Below are 19,237 nucleotides of genomic sequence, written 5' to 3'. Positions count from 1 at the left end.
CTTTTCTGGTAAGCTCTCATGTCACTGTTGGTTGAAGTGCCAGCCACTATATCCTTGGTTGAGGCGAGCCTTGTTGCGAATGCTGTGTTAGATGCAGCATGGGATTTTGCTTTGTAAATCCACTTGTTGGTATTACAACAATGCTGCAGCACGATTCTTAGCAGATGGTTGGGTGCCCTAAAGATTGGATGACATCTCTTTGATCAAAGACAAGTCTGCTTCTAATAGGAGGTTTTCAAGACTGATGTCAATCCTTCGATGTAGACCAGGGCAGGAAAGAGATTCCTCAAGATACTGGATCTCTAATCTAAAGGTAAAGGTAAAGGTTCCCCCGCACATGCGTGCTAGTCATTTCCAACTCTAGGGGCTGATGCTCATCTCCGTTTCAAAGCTGAAGAGCCAGCGCTTGTCCAAGGACATCTCCGTGGTCATGTGGCCGGCATGACTAGAAGCCAAAGGCGCACGGAACGCTGTTACCTTCCCACCGTACTGGTCCCTATTTTTCTACTTGCATTTTTACGTGCTTTCGAACTGCTAGGTTGGCAGAAGCTAGGACGAGTAACAGGCGCTCACTCTGTTATGCGGCACTCAGGATTCGACCCGCCAAACTGCCGACCTTCTGATCAACAAGCTCAGCGTCCTAACCCACTGAGCCACCGCGTCCCATTGTGGATCTCTAATCTACATTATAGTAATAGAATTTTGGAAAGCTAACAGCATTTTCCCTTCCTCATATTGAAGTGAGCCAGTTTAAATTTCTTTCTAGAATTATCTTCTTTCCTGGGCTTATATTGTATTTGGCTAACTGCTGCATTCCTTCTTCAAGATCATATTTCTGCTTTGGTATGCCGGACTTGTATAATTACTGAACCACAAAATTGAAATCATGTTTAGAATGTTGGGGATGTATGTACGGTTTGGTATATGGTAAAAAGGTAACCTAAATAATCCTCTTTCTGGATCTTAAGAGTAGGTAAAATTGAACGTAGATAACCTATCCATGAGGACAATCTTCTCTAAACTAATGCTCCCAGTTGTGCTGGAAATACTGCTCAAAGAATTCCCATTATGATGTCACAATGCTTGCTGTTGGTATCATCAGCACTCCACATCCTGTCCATTCCTGCCATTTGAAATGGTGGTCAGTACATGGAGAGCAGGCATATATGACCATCAGGAAATAAAATGTCAAGCAGAGGAAGTGCAAGCTCTGGCTCTCTGCCACCAAAGAAAGGACCAGCAGTCAAGCCGAGCACCAAATTTAGAGAAGAGGGAGAGTCAACTCCAAGGAGAATAGTAAAGGAGACAAGAGCTGTTGTCATAGATATTGGTACTGGCTCCTGCAAATGTGGATTTGCTGGAGAACAAAAGCCAAGCCATGTGATTTCATCTACTGTAGGCAAGCATATCCAGGAGACAGCAAAAACTGGAGATAACAGGAAGGAAACTTTTGTTGGAAGAGAACTTCAGGAAGCTACAGTACCCTTAAAACTTGTCAATCCTTTAAGACATGGAATAATAGTGGACTGGGATTCTGTTCAAGATATGTGGGAATATCTTTTCCTTAGGGAGATGAGGATTCGACCTGAAGAGCATGCTGTCCTAGTATCAGATCCTCCTCTAAGCCCTACAACCAACAGAGAAAAATATGCAGAAATGATCTTTGAAACGTTTTCCACTCCTGCTATGCACATTGCTTACCAATCAAGACTGTCAATGTATTCCTATGGAAAGACCTCAAGTCTTGTTGTAGAGAGCGGTCATGGTGTCTCCTATGTAGTTCCCATTTACGAAGGATACACCATGCCAAACATTACTGAGAGAGTAGACTATGCTGGATCCGATGTCACTCAGTATCTAATGAATTTAATAAATGAGAATATAAAATTGTTCACAGAGAAAGACAGGAGTATCTTAGAGGACATCAAAGAGAACTATTGTTTCACTTCACTGGATTATCAACATGATGCAGCCGCAGCTCCCAGGAAACATGAGATTGAATACCAGCTGCCTGACGGGCAAATTATCATTATTGGCAAAGAGAGATTCTTATGTGCTGAAATGCTCTTTAAGCCATCCTTGATAAATTCACAGCAATTGGGACTGCCTCTCCTGACAATGACTTCCCTCAACAAGTGTGATGTCACCCTAAAAAAGAACCTGATGGGCAACATCTTGTTGTGTGGGGGCTGCACCATGCTAAAGGGCTTTGCTGACCGCTTCCAGAGAGAGCTGATTAGAATGTGCCCAAATGATAATCCCATTTCATCAGCTTCTCCAGAAAGAAACACATCTGTCTGGACCGGAGGATCCATTCTTGCATCTCTCAAGGCTTTCCAACAGCTCTGGGTTCATAGAAGAGAATATGAAGAAAAGGGTCCTTTTTACATCTACCGGAAATGTTTCTAAATCCCTGAACGTGAATCTTTTCACCTAGAACAATTGGATGAGGCTTGGTTGAAGAAACGGACACACTTTCCCTGCTACCCCTGTAATGTCAATCTGAATGTTATATAATTCCTTTTGTTCTCTTGTATATTAAAGACTCATTGTTGTAACAGCAAAAGATAGTATTCCTTTTTTTTGGTGCAAGTAAAGCAGAGAAGATTAGTGCATCAAGGAAACCTTCCAATTAGAATTCAGGGGTGTCAAACTCAATTTCATTGAGGGCCGCTCCAGCATTGCGGTTGCCCTCAAGGGGCCAGGTGGGTATGGCCAGGGTGGGCGTGGTCTACTGGGTGGGCGTGGCTAGAGTGTGTATGGCCTGGGTGGGCATGGCCAGCTCTACCTTGTTCGCATCAAGGGTGCCTATGGGGGCCTGGGCAGGAGTGGGACAGATCTGAGGGTCTCTGGCAGAAGGAGGGTCTCTGGGCCAGGGCCAAGGCAGTGGGGGCCGTTCCCTCACTGTTTTCTGGATGGCTTTCGCGGGCCACATGAAACCATTTCGCGGGCCGGATCCGGCCCCCGGGCCTTGTGTTTGACATGTCTGAATTAGATGATCTAGCCCAGGGGTCGGCAACCCGAAAAAGGAAAAGAGCCACTGGGAACCGGTTCCATCACACATAAAAAAAGTGGGAGCCGCGTGTGTGTGTCCATGCACGCGCATGCGCAAAAATGTTTCTTGCGGACGCGCGCGGTTGCCTTTTTTTTTAATGTGTGATGGAACCGGTTCCCGGTTGCGTGACGGCGACGGCCCGTCTGCAAAGCTGCCGAAAGCGGCAGCTTTGCAGACGGGCCGTGGCAGCTTTTGCAACAAGCGGGGCCGCTACCCATTCCGAGAGGTGCGCGCGCACCTCCCCAAACGTCGGCAGGTCTCCGTACCTCCACGCGAACGGGCAGCGGCCCCGCTTGTTGCGAAAGCTGCTGCGGCCCGTCTGCAAAGCTGCCGCGGTCCCGTCCGGAGACCTGCCGCGTTCACGGCAGCTGTGCAAACGGGATGGCGGCGGTTTGGAGAGTGCGCGCGCACCTCTCCCAAGCCGCCGCCATCCGGAGACCTGCCGACATTTGGGGAGGTTTTGGGGGTGCACGTGCACCTCCCCAAACGTCGGCAGGTCTCCGTACCTCCGCGCGAATGGGCAACGGCCCGTCTGCAAAGCTGCCGAAAGCGGCAGCTTTGCAGATGGGCCGCGGCCCGTTCGCGCGGAGGTACGGAGACCTGCCGACGTTTGGGGAGGTTTGGGGAGGTGCGCGCGCACCTCTCGGAATGGGTAGCGGCCCCACTTGTTGCGAAAGCTGCCGCGGCCCATCTACAAAGCTGCCGCTTTCGGCAGCTTTGCAGATGGGCCGCGGCATCTTTCCGAACAAGCGGGGCCGCTGCCCGTTCGCACGGAGGTACGGAGACCTGCCAACGTTTGGGGAGGTTTGAGGAGGTGCGCGCGCACCTCCCCAAACCTCCCCAAACGTCGGCAGGTCTCCGGACGGCGGCGGCTTGGGAGAGGTGCGCGCGCACTCTCCAAACCGCCGCCATCCCGTTTGCACAGCTGCCGTGTTCGTCAATGTTTGACGAACGCGGCAGGTCTCCGGACGGGATGGCGGCGGTTTGGCGAGTGCGCGCGCACTCTCCAAACCGCCGCCATCCCGTTTGCACAGCTGCCGTGAACGCGGCAGGTCTCCGGACGGGACGGCGGCGGCTTGGAGAGGTGCGTGCGCACCTCCGCCCTTCGGAAAGGTGCGCGCGCACCTCTCAGAACGGGCGGTGCCACTCTCCATTTGGAGAGGTGCACGCGCACCACTGCCCGTTCGAAGAGGTGTGTGCGCACCGGGCGGCTAGGAGCCACAGGAGCCGCGGGTTGCCAACCCGTGATCTAGCCGGAGAGCCAGCAACTGCACTTCATCGTTCATTCACCCCAGAGTAAGCTTCACTGAACTCAACTGGACTGTCTTGAATAAATTAGGATTGTATAATTGTATTCCTGAAAATCGGTGTCTATCTTACCAAAGGGAGGGGGGGAAGAGTGGAATAGACAACTGGAGTTTTACTTCCCAGAGGGATTGCTCTAAGTCAGGGGTGTCAAACTCAATTTCATTGAGGTCCGCATCAGCATTGCGGTTGCCCTCAAGGGGCCGGGTGGGTATGGCCAGGGTGGGCGTGGTCTACTGGGTGGGCATGGCTAAAGTGTGTATGGTCTACTGGGTGGGCATGGCCAGCTCTACATCGTTCGCATCAAGGGTGCCTATGGGGGCCTGGGCAGGAGTGGGACAGATCTGAGGGTCTCTGGGCCAAGGCCAAGGCAGTGGGGGCCGTTCCCTCACTGTTTCCAGGATGGCTTCACGGGCCACATGAAACCACTTCGCAGGCCGGATCTGGCCCCCAGGCCTTGTGTTTGGCATGTCTGCTCTAAGTAGTCATAATCATAATCATAATAATAAAATGATGTTGTAGCACCTTAAAATACCAATATATGTCATGAATTTCAGTAGGGTGGTTTCTGCAGCATTGTTAAGCCTCACCTGTTCAGGTAGGCAGTGCTACCCATGTGCTAGCTGTATGCTTTTAAGTATATCCCAGCAACTTTAGCAGCTGTGAGATTTCTTTTAAAAATAAAGTCAGATTTTCAATGGCAAACTTACACGTTGGCCATGCATAAATCATCTTTAGAGGTTGCACAAAGTTATGAAATTGCAATCCACAATATTTGTAATACGCACCCTTTATTAAAAATACAAATAGGCATTGATTATTATTCCCACACAAACATGAATGCTCATATATCTGATTCAGTCACTGGAAACTATTTCCAGAAAAGGACCGTGTACTCAGTAAATGTTCCAATATTTTATGAGAGTCTCACTATGTAGAAAATCAAAGGTGAGAGATTCAAAGAAAAAAGTTACAACAAAACTTTATTAACCCCTGTCTTTCTCCTTTGTTCTCAGAAAAAGAATGTTCCATCAATATTCAATTTGTCACAACAGGGTGTAATATATTAATAAAAATCTTATAGTGAGTTGTATATCTTTAAAAAAAACCCTAAAAAATTAAAGTGCTACTGATAGCCCTGCTTTAAAATTTCCAAAGATCAGATATTAAACTGCAAAAAAGAGTTTGGAGAGTTCAAAGCAACATATTAAAAATAATTTACAATACTAGAAGCTGAGTGGTTGCTATCTGGTTATAAAGACTATGTTGGGAGAAAAAAAGTGGGAGGAAGGCCATGATCAGACATACATAGGGGCAAGGTGAATTTGCGTTGCTTTGTAAGCCAATTCATCCTTCACTTAAAGGATACATGATGAGAAACAGTACTTAAATGCAGGTAGCCCTCACTCAATAACCACTTGTTTAGCGGTGCTGAACGAGGACTTATGACTAGTCCTCATGGTTATGGTCATCACAGCATCCTTGTGGTCACATGATTACAATTTGGGTGCTTAGCAACCAACTCGCAGTTATGACGTTGTAGGGTCCTACAGAATTTGCAACATTCTCTGCCAGCAAAGTCAATGCAGGAGGTTACGAATAGTGATAACATGACCACAGGATGCTGTGACAATGCAGGATTCACCTAATGGATGGCAACTGGGACCGTTGGAACTGCTGTTGTAAGTTGGCATGGTCAACTGACATCACACCCTGTGACTGCATCTCTTAGTGATGGAGTTCCTGGTCCCAATTGTTGGTAAGCGAGGACTACCTGTATAGAGATCTTCATCCCGACAATAGCTGTGGAACTGAGTTTATTGGAGAAGAGTAAGCTTCCACTGAGTGTTTTTGTTGAGTTTGGGAGCAATAAAGATCTCTGGATCTGAGAGAAAGAAAAAGCAAGAGATAATCCTACAAATAAGATAAGCAAACAAACAAGCAAAAGTAACAGGTATTACAGAAAAACGTATGTAAACATTCTGACAAAAATAATTAACAAAACCTCACAAATGAGATAAAAAGAAATGTACCACTGTGAAAATAGTCCTATGCTTTGTCTGCTACTTGAAATCACTGAAGAATAAGCTAAAATTTTATTCATTTGCTACCTAAAACCGCAAGCTCAATTCTGAGCTTTCCTAAATGGCATGCTTCATGGTAACTACACCTAGGGACTGGGTTCAAAACTCCTATGTTAGACCCTGGCCGAGGCGCATAAGTAAGCAAGGAAGGGGTTTGCTCAATTTCTAAATTTCACAATCTCCCTCCACACTGCATGAAGTAATCTTTCTTGCAACTGGGGGAAAAGTTATTTTTTGATCAGCTTTTGACAGTTGAGAATTACAAAAAGCCAGAACGATCAGCCCACAAGTGAGCAGTATTTGAAGAGCTGATGATAATATTTCATTTGTATGCTGCTCAGTCACTGCTGTGAAATAGAAAATTCAATAAATAATTTAAATAAATTTGGTTTGCTATTCCATTTCACATTGTAAATGGGCAAAATCAACTTTTTTTCATGGTACATTAATATACTATTAGGACAGTAACAAGGTTCCGTGCAAAACACACGTGTGCACGTATACACACACACACACACACTCTTAAATTGTAATTAATTTGTAAACTACATGATCTGTCTTACCGTGTACTATAGGAGCCATCACTTTCTGTTGCGTATAGGCAGCACTTATGCTATTAGCAGTTGAATTGGGACCCAGGATCTAAAATTGCAAGGAATTAGTAACATGTTGATTTATTTAGAATAACAATACCAGAAAATCCTTATTTACCCTATGGTACAAACAGGAGAATTATAACCTGATTTTGTTTCCCAACCCACGCTTGCACCTGCTTTGAATTTACAAGTAGTCCTTGATTCATGACGGCAATTGGGACTGTGTTGTTAGTAACAAAAAACCCTGTGTCCCAGGAGCTGTCATTAATTAAATCCCATTGTTGTTAGGTGAGGCAACTTCCTGTTGACTTTCCACAACCAAAGTCAGTGGGGAAGCTGACAGGAAGTTGTAAGTCCCAGGTCGGGGGGGGGGGGAGTGGGGGAAGAAGCGAGAGGGTGTAGGGGAAGATCAATGAGGGTGCACAAGGGTTCAAGGGAAGTGCAAGAGGTGTGGCATACATGGATGAGGGGTGTGCAAAGTACCCAGACTGTGATCATATGACATAGAGATGCTGGGACAGGCAGAACTTCAAGAATCATTTGTTCAGCACCATCATATTTTTGAACGGTTGCTGAACAAATGGTCATAGTTCAAGGACTATCTGCCCTCATATATACATCATCTTCCTGGCAGTAACAGATTTCTTGACACAAACCTGTGAAATGGCATTCTCTTAAAAGAAATTAGCTAAATAAAATTGCTATATACTACGCTGTATGGCACATTATTGACAGCTGGGTCTTATCCTTAATAAATTTAACTCCCACCAACAACCCATTATCGGGTACAGCTGTGATTTTTTAAAAAAATAAAATGCAATGAGAGTGAGAACCTAAACCGCTACCATATATTCCCCAGGCCAAAGTAGCGGCATGCAGTTGCATCCTATGCTCTTCCCATCTTGTACATGCATGCAACATCACAGTGCGTATCAAGAATAAAGCGGGTAACTTGAGGCTGTTTTTTGTCGTTTGCCTCCTCCTGACCTTCCCTCCCCCCCTCATGGATACACTCGTTTGTGAATACCTTCGCTGCAACTGATTTTTCTTCAAATAAAGTGATCTCCTTAAGAATGCTTTTTTCAAAATGAAACAAGTGTAAGACAGCGTGCCAGTTAAGAGTACCAAGGGGGCACACACTGGAATTAATGTCTTACTGGGTTGGCTGGGATATGCTGCAAGTCTGGGCTCCAGATTTCAAGCAGGGAGCTCTCCATCGAGTGAAGGGTATCTTCAAAGGCCTGTTGCAATTCCTGGGCTTGCTCATCATAGCTATACAGGACTAGGTGCCTTAAAATGCTGTGTATCTCACCTTGGGGAGAAAAAAAGATCTCACTCTAGTAAGTTTAAAATGCATTTTAAAAAAGGGCACACAGAGAAGATCAACCTCTTTCTTCCATGCCCTCTAGGTTGAAAATAATGACACCCCCCCCCCTTTTCAGAGATATAGGTGTAAGCTGCATCTATCAGGTCAAACTCACAGATTTCAGAGCAGCAGCCCTGGAGATTGCTGTAGAGCTTCGTTCCTCTAGGGACATTCTGGAAAGCGTATTTAGAAATGTCCTACATTCTAAAAATAACACTATCGGCTGACAGGGCTAATAAGTTAGAAAGTTCCAGCATTCTATCCAATGGTTCCAGAGTTCTTGAGATGAATGGAAAGCAAACTATATATGAGCATGGCGCTCATCTCCAGCATTATCTGAAGACATTGTCCATGGTCATGTGGCCAGCATGTCTATATGCCAAAGGCGCATGGAATGCTGTTACCTTCCAACGCAAGTGGTATCTATTTATCTACTCGCATTTAGTTGCTTTTGAATTGCTAGGTGGGCAGGAGCTGGGACAATGAATGGGAACTCACCCTGTTGTGCAGCGTTCAGGTCTTGAAAAACAGGCTGTCAAGTTTTCCAGCTGACAAGCTCAGTGTCTTTTAAATGCTAAGCCAACACACCCGTGTGCACCATTTCTCTTATGCTATTCTGCTATCAAAGTAGTGATTACAGGCCTGATTATATTTAGGAACGAGGACAAGTAAAAGAGAACCAAAGTGCAATAAAAGACAAGACAGTGAGAACGATCACTGTGTTTTATCTCCTCAGCACTGTTTTTTTGGTTTTGGTTTTTTAAAAAAAACTAGCTCATTTGCAGCCATTTTTAAAAGATTAATCTGATTTATTTAAGACTACTATCATATCAGAAGATTCTAAAAGTGAGAAGAAAATAAGAGCCAATGGTGAAGAATTGATAGCAGACTGTACATTCTAGTCCCACCTTAAGTGTGAAAGCCATCTGGGTTGTTGTGGGGAACATAGGAGGAGGAAGGAATAGTAGGTATGTTCACCACCTTGAGTTACTTATAAAGTAATAAGGTGGTATAAAAGTCTAATAAACAAATAAGTAAATAAATTAGCATGAACAGTTAAGTATTCACAAATTGTTATCCCATCTACAAACTTGGTTTGGATGTGTGGATTTGGTAATTAGGCTCATCCGATAAGGAAGTAAGGCTTTTATGCAACTCCCTATTACTCCAAGACTGGTAAAGATCAACGTTTGGAATCTCTCTAGACATGACCATGAGGCCCTGATTTTGGACATCTCCATCAGTTCTTTGCCTGATCTCCTTTAGGGCTGTTTTTCTGAGCCAGGTCCAAAATCTGAAGAACCAGCCTTTGCAACTAACCTTTCAAATTGTCAATATTTCGAACGATTTCCCCTAAAGCCTCCAAAAGTGCAACATCTTCTAAGGGACTCCCTTCCTTCAGACTGTGTTTCTTGCGTTCTGCCTTGCGACGGTTCTTTGAGGAACGTCTACAAGAGAACAAACAGCATCTGCAAAATGAGCTGGCCAGGTAGTAGTGGAGAAATGTAGAGACAGGCTAAAGGGATTGGTGGGGGGTGGGGGGTGGAGGACAGCTTATAAACATTTGATCTGGTAAGTATTTTTGCACTTGCACACGGGTTACATTGGATGATGGAAGTCTCATCCTAAAATGGTAAGCCTGGTTTGTGTAACTTCAGACTGCAGATGGAATTTATAGGACAAGATGACCGCCTTAAGCTAGCTCTGCTCCCTCCAAATGCAAACCCTTTCCTTTCCTGAAAATGGAAAAGTTGCACATCAAGAGAAGGAGAAAACCTTTTCTCCTAGTATGCTTGTTTTCTATGTGCAGCAAGTTTTCTATGTGCATCTGGATTTTTATAAAGGGGAAAATAAAGGAGTTTCAAACTGAATACATATGTAGTCACAAAGAAGCAGATTTACACTGTGCAGATAAGCAAAACATTCAAAAAAATAGCTACCGTATTTTCCGGCGTATAAGACGGCTTTTTAACTCATGAAAATCATCTCAAAAGTTGGGGGGTCGTCTTATACGCCCAGTCATCTTATACGCCAGAAAATAGTACATAAATCAATCGAGCGCCCCCGTTCTTGCAAAGCAACTTCAAGCCTCCTTAGTCCAGTCCCCCCTCCAACGTGACTCTCCCTTCCCACCCCCAAGAGCCTCTCAGCCCCTTCCCCTCCCCCTTGCAAACGTCAGACCCCGGGAGCTCTTGCGTCTATTCCAAAGGGTGGGTGGAAGGAAAGGCCCCTTTTGGCTCTGGCTTGGCTGCAGGTCAGCGAGCCCGGGAAGGCACGCCCTCCCCTCTCACTGTGGAGGAAGCAGGGCAGGCTGGCGTCTGGCGGGAGCCGGCAGGGCAGTCCTGCACAGGACTGCCCTGCCGGCTCCCGCCCGACGCCGGACGGCTCCGCCGATGCTGCTTCAAGAGGGAAGAGTGTGAGGCGCCTGCCATGGCTCCCCGAGGACTCCTTAGGAGCCGGGGAGCGCGTGCGCAGGACTGGCCTGCTGGCTCCCGCCAGACGCCAGCCTGCCCTGCTGGCTCCCGCCGGACGCCAGCCTGCCCTGCTTCCTCCACAGTGAGAGGGGAGGGCGTGCCTTCCCGGGCTCGCTGATTTTCCGGCGTATAAGACGAAAAATCTTGAAAATCATCTCAAAAGTTGGGGGGTCGTCTTATACGCCCAGTCGTCTTATACGCTGGAAAATACGGTACTTTAATGAACTGAAGGAATGCCTGCTCACATTCTCATCTATATGAATCACCTCGTTCAAAGAGCCTTGTTTACAATGTCAAGAACAATCAGCTCTGAGTGTAAAGTTTGGAATGAAATTTATCCATTTTCCTTCTTTTTTCACTATTAACTGTGATTATTGCCAGAGACTGAAGCATTTTTATGTCCTTGTCTTTTGGGGAAATGTAATCTCTGGTTCCAATTAATACCAACAGAATCAACAAAGGAATTATTTTTATTCCTATGCCTTCGTTATCTCTCTGTACACCCATGATCTGAGAACTGGAATCATGTCATTAGCCATACACTTCAACGCCTCATCATATATGGCCAACCTTTATAATAGATTATACTGAATTCCTAAAGGAGATTACTTTTAAAAGGTGAAATTTTCTCTCTCCAACTCTTACAAACTCAAAATTCTAAAATTATTTTTCTTACAGGCGAAAATGTTTAATGTTAATGATTAATGTTGCAGGCCTCTCAGGAGCCAAGAGAAGTTGCTTTTCAGCCTGTTTGGTTATCAATCTCCCAGTGGAGTCCAGGTAGCAAAGGCAGATCTAAGAAAGGCAGTCTTTATATCTGGGAACCAATGAAATTCCAAAATTTTCCACTTGGGACACGAATGGCAGTGAAACTGTTGTACACCAAAGCTAAGATAAGGCAAAGTAACATACGCAGATATTCTTGAATTACTGTGAGTATATTTGGAACTTGTGTCACTGGCTGTCACCAAACTGCTGGTATCAGAAAAGAGATCCGATTCAGGACAATTTGACGCTTCGTGATCTGCAAAAATTAGTTATTTTGATCAATAAAAGGGGGGGGGGAAACATGCACATCTTATCTGCTAAATAAACTCCCCTCTCACTACTTCATTTCAATAGCACTTTTTTGACTGTTTTAGAAACATTCTGCAATGTTTCAGGTGCATCCAAGGAAGGTAAAACCAAGGAAAAAGGTAAGAGTAGACCTATGGCCCCTGATGTGAAGTGATCCCTGACGTGGAATGTTCAGAAATGCAGTCTGATCTCTTAGTTAATAAGATGAATGAATGAATGAATGAATGAATGAGTTCTATCTAGTCCAGCATCTTATTCCTCTGGATGTATGGCAGATATTCCTGACAACTTTAGTTCAAATACTTTGTTGAGTGATTTAAAACACTTCTTCCTCAATTTGTTTCCATCTAGGCCCGTGGTGGCGAACCTATGGCACGAGTGCCACAGTTGGCATGCAGAGCCCTCTCTGTGGGCACGCGTGCCGTCGCCCCTGTCCTAGGCCTTCAGCTGGGTTTTATAATACCTTTTCCCTTTAGGCCTCTGCCACCGTGTGCAAACAAAAAAAAAAGGATCAATCAATCAATTTTAACTTCTCGCGGGGGAAAAAAAAGATCTCGCAAAGTTGGAATCGATTGATTGAACTTTTTAGTCCCACCCAGTCTGCCGTTACCACTGCAGTCATGCCCACCCGGCACCCGACGATACGTAGGTGGGTTTTGGGTTGCACTTTGGGCACTCGGTCTCTAAAAGGTTCGCCATCACTGATCTAGGCTAAACTGCCATTGTTTGAGATCAGTTGCCAACTGATTCACGGCTATCTCCTGAATGTTTAAATCAGTGGTCTTACCATTGTTTTCCCAGCCTACCCACATTCTCACTTGTGTAGCACTTCATAACTAGTAGAAACTATTATTTTGTTGAAGTAGTCTCTGAAGTTCCTGCTCTTATCTCAAGGCACTAACAAGGAGCTTTGTATGAATTAGTGTCACAAAACACAATTCCATTGAAATACATTACCTAGAAGCTCATTTTGGGCTTGCTGCTTAAGCTCTCGAACTACAGAAAGGCGCTTGCGATGGCGAGAAAATTCTGCTTTCTGTGTTTCCAAGAACACCAAATGATTTTTTTGAGCTAGAGAGGTGATCACAGTAAAAGGAAAATTATACACCTGCAGCTGAAGCAGACACATTTAAAAACTTTGATTTGGCAGTGAACAATGAAAAAAAAAATCAAGATCAAGATTAGATGTTCTTTGTGCCCAGAGACAAAATTGCGCAATATCCCTTTATATGTCCTTATCTCAGACCAACACGCTTTCTCCCACTTCACCTAATTTGAATCTCATTAAACTCATACCTCCAAGCACGTACCAGCTCTCAGGAAGTCAGGGTGCCCTTACCTTCCAACAAAGATGGCCTGAAGTTGGTCTCTAGAATGTCAGTCCTATTATATTTGTAAATCTGAAATGGAAAACAAAACAATAAACCTCTCTTGACAAAACAAAACACAACACTTTCCAATAGATAATGGAAAGAATTCAACAGCTTCAGGAATCTTACTATTCTCAAGGCTTCATCCCAGGCAGTTCCTTCTAAAAGAAGCAGGATGGCCTCTTCATAGTCCTGGAAGAAGGTAAATCAAATATTTATGGCCATTTTGCTAACTAATCAAATATTTCTCTCTCTTGAATGCTGCTAGCAGAAAAGAAACAAAATAGTATTCTGTAGTATTCCTAATACACAGTCAGTACTCTGCTTGACCTCGTAGTATTCATAGGTTTAAGAGCAGGTTCATATATATATATATATACATCAACATTCATGAAATGGGACGTGTTCGAAGTAAGTGCACTTGAGCCTGACGACTTCATGTAAGCCATATGAACTGTGTCGGGATGGTCTAGAGTCAATGCTAATCAAGTGTATGGGATACTCCCTCCGCCCAATACGCTCCCACAGAGAGGGTCTCCTCAGGGTGCCACCGGTCAAAGAATGCCGACTGGTGGCCCCCAGGGGGAGGGCCTTCTCTGTGGGCGTGCCGGATTTATGGAACCGTCTTCCGGTTGAGCTCCAGATGGCGCCCGACCTTCGCTCCTTCCAGCGCGATCTAAAGAGGTATCTCTTTGAACAAGCTGGCCTGGCCTGATGGGATGGGGTTGGGTTTTTATTACTTTTAAATGTGTTTTAATCTATTTAAGAGTTCTGGGCACTTTGTTTAATCTATTTTAATTTTTGTATTCTGTCTTTTTAACATGTATTGCCCTGTTCACCGCCCTGAGTCCTTCGGGAGAAGGGCGGTACACAAATAAAATTAATAATAATAATAATAATAATAATAATAATAATAATAATAATAATAATAATAATAATAATAATACTGAGTTTCCACATTTGAGTATCTATAGGGAGAGGGCTCCTGCACTGTACCCAAGGTGATATTGGTATTATCTTTGATTTCTTTTGCCACAGTCATTCTATTTCTATTTGGTGTTCTTCGTACTTTTGTGATTTTCTCCTGTAGCGTTATCACTACATTGCAGGTAATATTCTGCATCCGTGAAGAACTAGAGCAGATATAACTTCATGTTCCAAATGCGTCTATCTTTCCACGTCCACTCAGCCATAGTGCTATTCAAGAGCATCAGATGAGGTATGTCTCTAATTAAATCTATTTCTAGCCATACATGCCTGAACCAGCTCTTGTTTTTCCCTTATCTGGTATCCTTCACAGGACTTTTGAGATATCGAGCTAATTTTATTAGGTGGGTTAAATCTTTAGGATAGCAACGAGCAATACTTTAGCAGTACTTATACTGTCAGTCGGGAATGGATGAAAGACTGATAGCTTTGTCACATAAACAGATGTGGCATGGACGAAGAGGTTTTCATAATAAATTTGGTGCCATTAAGCAACAGGGTTCAACACAGTGAAGTGTGTACATTTGGCTGTAGATAGATGAGGACATGGGGGTCCTGCAGAATAGGGAACTTGTCCAGAGACATGGTGGGCAAATCATGGTGTTTACAAACAGAAGACAGAGCTGCAGGTGTTTTGATTTTTAGCTAATTGTTGGGGGGGAGAAGCAACCCACTGCTGCTCATTGTTCACTTTCTATTTTCAAATCCAGGCTAAAGATAAAAAGGGAAAATGGGATTCTGGAAATAATGACACAAAAACAGGACTCTAGAAATACTGTCACAGATGCAAATACTATGATTGATATAGCTGTGTCAAATGTTGGGCCACAAGTACAAAATTTATTTTTTATTTTATTTATTTATTTTAATTCCATTTATATCCCGCCCTTCTCCGAAGACTCAGGGCGGCTTACAAGCTTAGCAGTAGCCTTCATTCTATGTATATGCCTGCTTATTAGGGCTTTCACACACACACCCCAAGCGGCATTATTACAAAGTCAGCTTAATTGCCCCCAACAATCTGGGTCCTCATTTTACCTACCTCGGAAGGATGGAAGGCTGAGTCAACCTTGAGCCTGGTGGGATGCGAACCTGCACTAATTGCAGGCACCTGGTGTTACTTAAGGAGGCATTAGCCCACTGCTCCACCAAGGCTCTTGGTGGAGCAGTGGGCTAATGACAACACTTGGGTGGTGATGTCATCATTCTGGCATCATTGTGGAGAGAGAGAGAGAGAGAGAGAGAGAGGGGAGAGAGAGAGAGAGAGATATGCACGGATGGAAAACCCCAGATAAAAAAGTGGATCAGAAACAGAACTAATGATAGAGAGTAAAATAGGAACTATACCTTGGCATATTGTTCCAGAAGAACTGCTGCATCGACGTATTTTCTCTTTTCAGTAAGTCTCCCTAAAAGAAGGAAAGTATTCAGGAGAATGCAAGATTTTTAAAAGGCTGTTTTTCTCCTCTCCTAAAATAGAAGCAAAGATGTGGTGCTTCGACAGTATTTCAAGTTGGTAAAAGTTTCACAAGCCTCCGAACCAAATGTAGCTCCTCAGTCACTCACCCCTATTCTTACACTTTGGCAATAGGTACACAAAAGGGTACCACACTACCTCAGCTATGCAGTCCCAGGGAGAGAGCTGGTTCAAAGAGTTGCTAAGGCTTAGAGATGGTGGCTTACATCAGCTGAAGAGAGCGTGCATCTTCTTTCTCAACACCTGAGCCCCATACCATACTTGGCTAGTGCTAAAAAACATCTTCAGAAGTCGGGCAAGGTTGCTGTTTGGGAAGGACCAAACGAAAGTAGTTTTCTGCTACAATTTCCAAGCTTTCAGTCATAGGTGGAGATTAATGGGCTCCCGTGGACACACTGGGAGGCTTTCCTCGAGGTTACTCATACCCGAGTGATCTCCAGATTGGACTGCAGCCACAAACTCTACCTAGGGCTGCCACGGAAATGCATTCAGAAACTTCAGCAGGTACAGGGTGTTCTCAACGTACGACCACAATTGAGCCCGAAATTTATATTACTAAGTGAGAAATTTGTTAAGTGAGTTTTATCCCAGTGTAGGACTTTTCTTGCCACATTGGTTAAGTGAATCACTGCAGTTGTTAAGTTAGCAACATGGCTGCTAAGTGAACCTGGCTTCCCCATTGACTTGGCACGTCAGAAGGCTGCAAGCATGACTCCGGGATACTGCAACTGTCATAAACACAAACCAGTTGTCAAGCGTCCAAAAGTAAATCACATGATCGTGGGGAGGCTACAATGGTCGTTAAGTGTGAAAAATGGTCCTAAGTCACTTTTTTCAGTGGCATTGTAACTTCAAACGGTCACTGAAAGAACTGCTGTAAGTTGAGAGCTACCTGTATAGTGACACAGGCAGTTAGTGGGTCTTGTATTTTAGCATGTGACACCGTTGTTGTGGTATGCTTCCAGGTGCAACTCAAGGTCCTAGTAAGGTAAAGGTAAAGGTTCCCCCGCACATGCGTGCTAGTCGTTTCCGACTCTAGGGGGCCGGTGCTCATCTCCGTTTCAAAGCCGAAGAGCCAGCGCTTGTCCGAGGACGTCTCCGTGGTCATGTGGCCGGCATGACTAGACGCCAAAGACGCACAGAACGCTGTTACCTTCCCACCGTAGTGGTCCCTATTTTTCTACTTGCATTTTTATGTGCTTTCGAACTGCTAGGTTGGCAGGAGCTGGGACGAGTAACAGGTGCTCACTCTGTTACACGGCACTCGGGATTCGACCCGCCAAACTGCTGACTTTCTGATCGACAAGCTCAGTGTCCTAACCCACTGAGCCACCGCGTCCCTTAAGGTCCTAGTAATCACCTTTAAAGCCCTTAAAGGCTCGAAACCGGGTTACTTATGGGACCAGCTCTCTCTGGCTGTTTCTACCTGTCCTATCTGGTCAGGAGAGAGAGGGCGAAGAATGCCAGTTATCATGCCCAGGAGAATAAGCTTTTCTGCCTTGGCATCTGCTCGCTGGAATACCATCCCTTTGGAGATCAGACTGGGCCACCCCTGTAGGCCTTGCACAAGAAAACCTGGCTCTGTGGTCAAGCCTGGGGCCCTGGGTGTGTAATGAATCCTGTCTCCTGGTTGTTTTCACTGCAATTATGGTTTTTTTGTTTTGTTTTTTGTTAACTCCTTGTCTGCTACGGGTTGTATATTTTTGTTTTTGTTTTATCATTTTTAGCACTGTTAGCTGCCCTGAGTCATATACTGAGTCATATATAAACCTATGGGCAACCATATAAATCTGTGAATAAATAAATAAGACATGACAGGTAAGATGCCTTTGGCTATGTCACAGTTTGAATGAGTTTTTATGTGTTGATCAATGTACAAGCAAAATTAACTTCGTGGAACGAATTTCAAGTTTAGCAGTGGGTTCGTCTGTTTGCAGATGTTTATCTTCGTTTTCCATGCCTCCCCAATTCCCCAGAGTTCCTCACATTCCCCTTTTTTTCTTGCTCTGGTTCTTAAGTGATTCTGCCAAGTGCCGTGCGTGTCAATTGTACTATCTATTAAGCACGAACAGCCTTTTTAAGCACCACCTTTATGCTTTCGGAAAGGAAAATGAATTGTAAAAAGATAATACAAATAAAAACATGGGGACGCCAAATTTGGAAAGGAGACAGAGGTGTAGGATAGCATGGATGCTCACCTGCTATACTCCTTGCCAGGCTGGCCAGCTTGTCTTCAGTGTAACAAAGTTCGGCAGCTGCACAGAGGGCTTGCTGCCAGTTGCCACTGATCAAAAAAGCATCCAGAGCTTTCTCAAAGGCGCCACATCGGAAGAAGATCAGCCCAGCTTGTCCAGAGAGATGCTTCTGGATTAAATATTCTCCATAGGCATAGCTGATGGTCTGCAAAATAATAGTTACAGGGAAATGGTCCCGGGCTTTGCCTCAGATCAAAGAGCTGATTGTTCTCGGCTGTTTTTCTAGTGGAATTGTAAAGTGAGCATTCCGTTACTCATCTGCCAAAGGAGTTGCACAGGCTATCTACCCTATGTGTAGGCGAGATTGGGAAGCATCTGAAACCAGAGCAAATATTTTTGCATTTTACTAGTCCTTCCGTTGCACATTCGGGGAAAGACTGATGCAACACCATGCATGGAAAAACTATCAGAGGATTCATTTTGCTTTACAAAACCTTTTAATGAGGAATCCCTGGCCGATTTCTAAGGGAACCAGGTTCCACACAACCCTTTTGCAGATCAGATGTCTCCTCTAATTCAAAAGACAATAGATCACATTTAAAAGCTTACGTAAACCCGAAGTCAGAAACCAAATTTTATGTAAGAGGAACCTCTAGCTAAAGTACTCTGCGTTTGATAAACGAAGGAAATATTCAGAGAATGATCTCTGCCAGTGTGCAGCGTGTACTTTATGACTCGAGTGCAGCTGCCTGCTCACATCAGTAAAGGACCACAAATAAAGACGGACGGAAAACTATTTGTGTACCTTGTATTCTTGTGTGTCTGGCAAATAGAGCTTGAGGGCTTCATTATACAAATTCTGGTCAACCACCAAATTTAGGAACTCTGGAAAATGTTCTGAGCCTGAGAAAAACAAGAGATATTTTCTTCAGACACTGAAGAGGCGAAGCTTTGCATAGGTCTGTGGGACCCAGTTTGGATTCACTGCGATGACATTTTATTTTAAACTACAGCTTGTTAGGTTGCCCAAATCCAGGAAACAGTTTCAACAGTTTGCACTCCAAATCATGTCCTACTTCAAAACTTTTTTTTTCTTTTTTTCAAATCTGGATGACTGCATAGTACAATTATATCAGATCTGTGATTTCGAAGGCTCAATTTACTTGCTTGCATCTCCCTTGGCAACCACTTATCCATTAAAAAAAAACAACTACCCCAGATCTTTTAAACAAAGAAGCTAGAAGCAACTGG

The 19,237-nt window shown here is 44.4% G+C and overlaps 2 protein-coding genes across 2 annotated transcripts in view; one reads left to right on the top strand and one right to left on the bottom strand.

The window, feature by feature from the left end:
• Positions 1-526: 526 nt before the first annotated feature.
• Positions 527-2,547, top strand: ACTL7A (actin like 7A). Its single transcript, XM_081316190.1, has one exon. It carries the CDS (start codon positions 1,186-1,188, stop codon positions 2,407-2,409), a length of 1,224 nt encoding a protein of 407 aa, XP_081172316.1. The 5' UTR covers positions 527-1,185; the 3' UTR covers positions 2,410-2,547.
• A 2,587-nt stretch (positions 2,548-5,134) lies between these two features.
• Positions 5,135-19,237, bottom strand: part of ELP1 (elongator acetyltransferase complex subunit 1) — a 49,475-nt gene continuing 35,372 nt past the window's right edge. The window contains exons 27-37 of the mRNA XM_081317543.1: positions 18,792-18,889; positions 17,990-18,191; positions 15,662-15,723; positions 13,457-13,519; positions 13,297-13,357; positions 12,915-13,028; positions 11,793-11,904; positions 9,727-9,854; positions 8,198-8,352; positions 7,008-7,086; positions 5,135-6,245 (exon numbers count right to left, since the gene is read on the bottom strand). Of these exons, the coding sequence (XP_081173669.1) occupies positions 6,178-6,245; positions 7,008-7,086; positions 8,198-8,352; positions 9,727-9,854; positions 11,793-11,904; positions 12,915-13,028; positions 13,297-13,357; positions 13,457-13,519; positions 15,662-15,723; positions 17,990-18,191; positions 18,792-18,889 (1,142 nt within the window). The 3' untranslated portion in view covers positions 5,135-6,177. The remainder of the gene's footprint in view (positions 6,246-7,007; positions 7,087-8,197; positions 8,353-9,726; positions 9,855-11,792; positions 11,905-12,914; positions 13,029-13,296; positions 13,358-13,456; positions 13,520-15,661; positions 15,724-17,989; positions 18,192-18,791; positions 18,890-19,237) is intronic.

Source organism: Vipera berus (assembly GCF_964194415.1).
Source record: "Vipera berus genome assembly, chromosome: 2".
Classification (NCBI taxonomy): domain Eukaryota; kingdom Metazoa; phylum Chordata; class Lepidosauria; order Squamata; family Viperidae; genus Vipera; species Vipera berus.
This window is presented reverse-complemented; position numbering and strand designations above follow the sequence as displayed.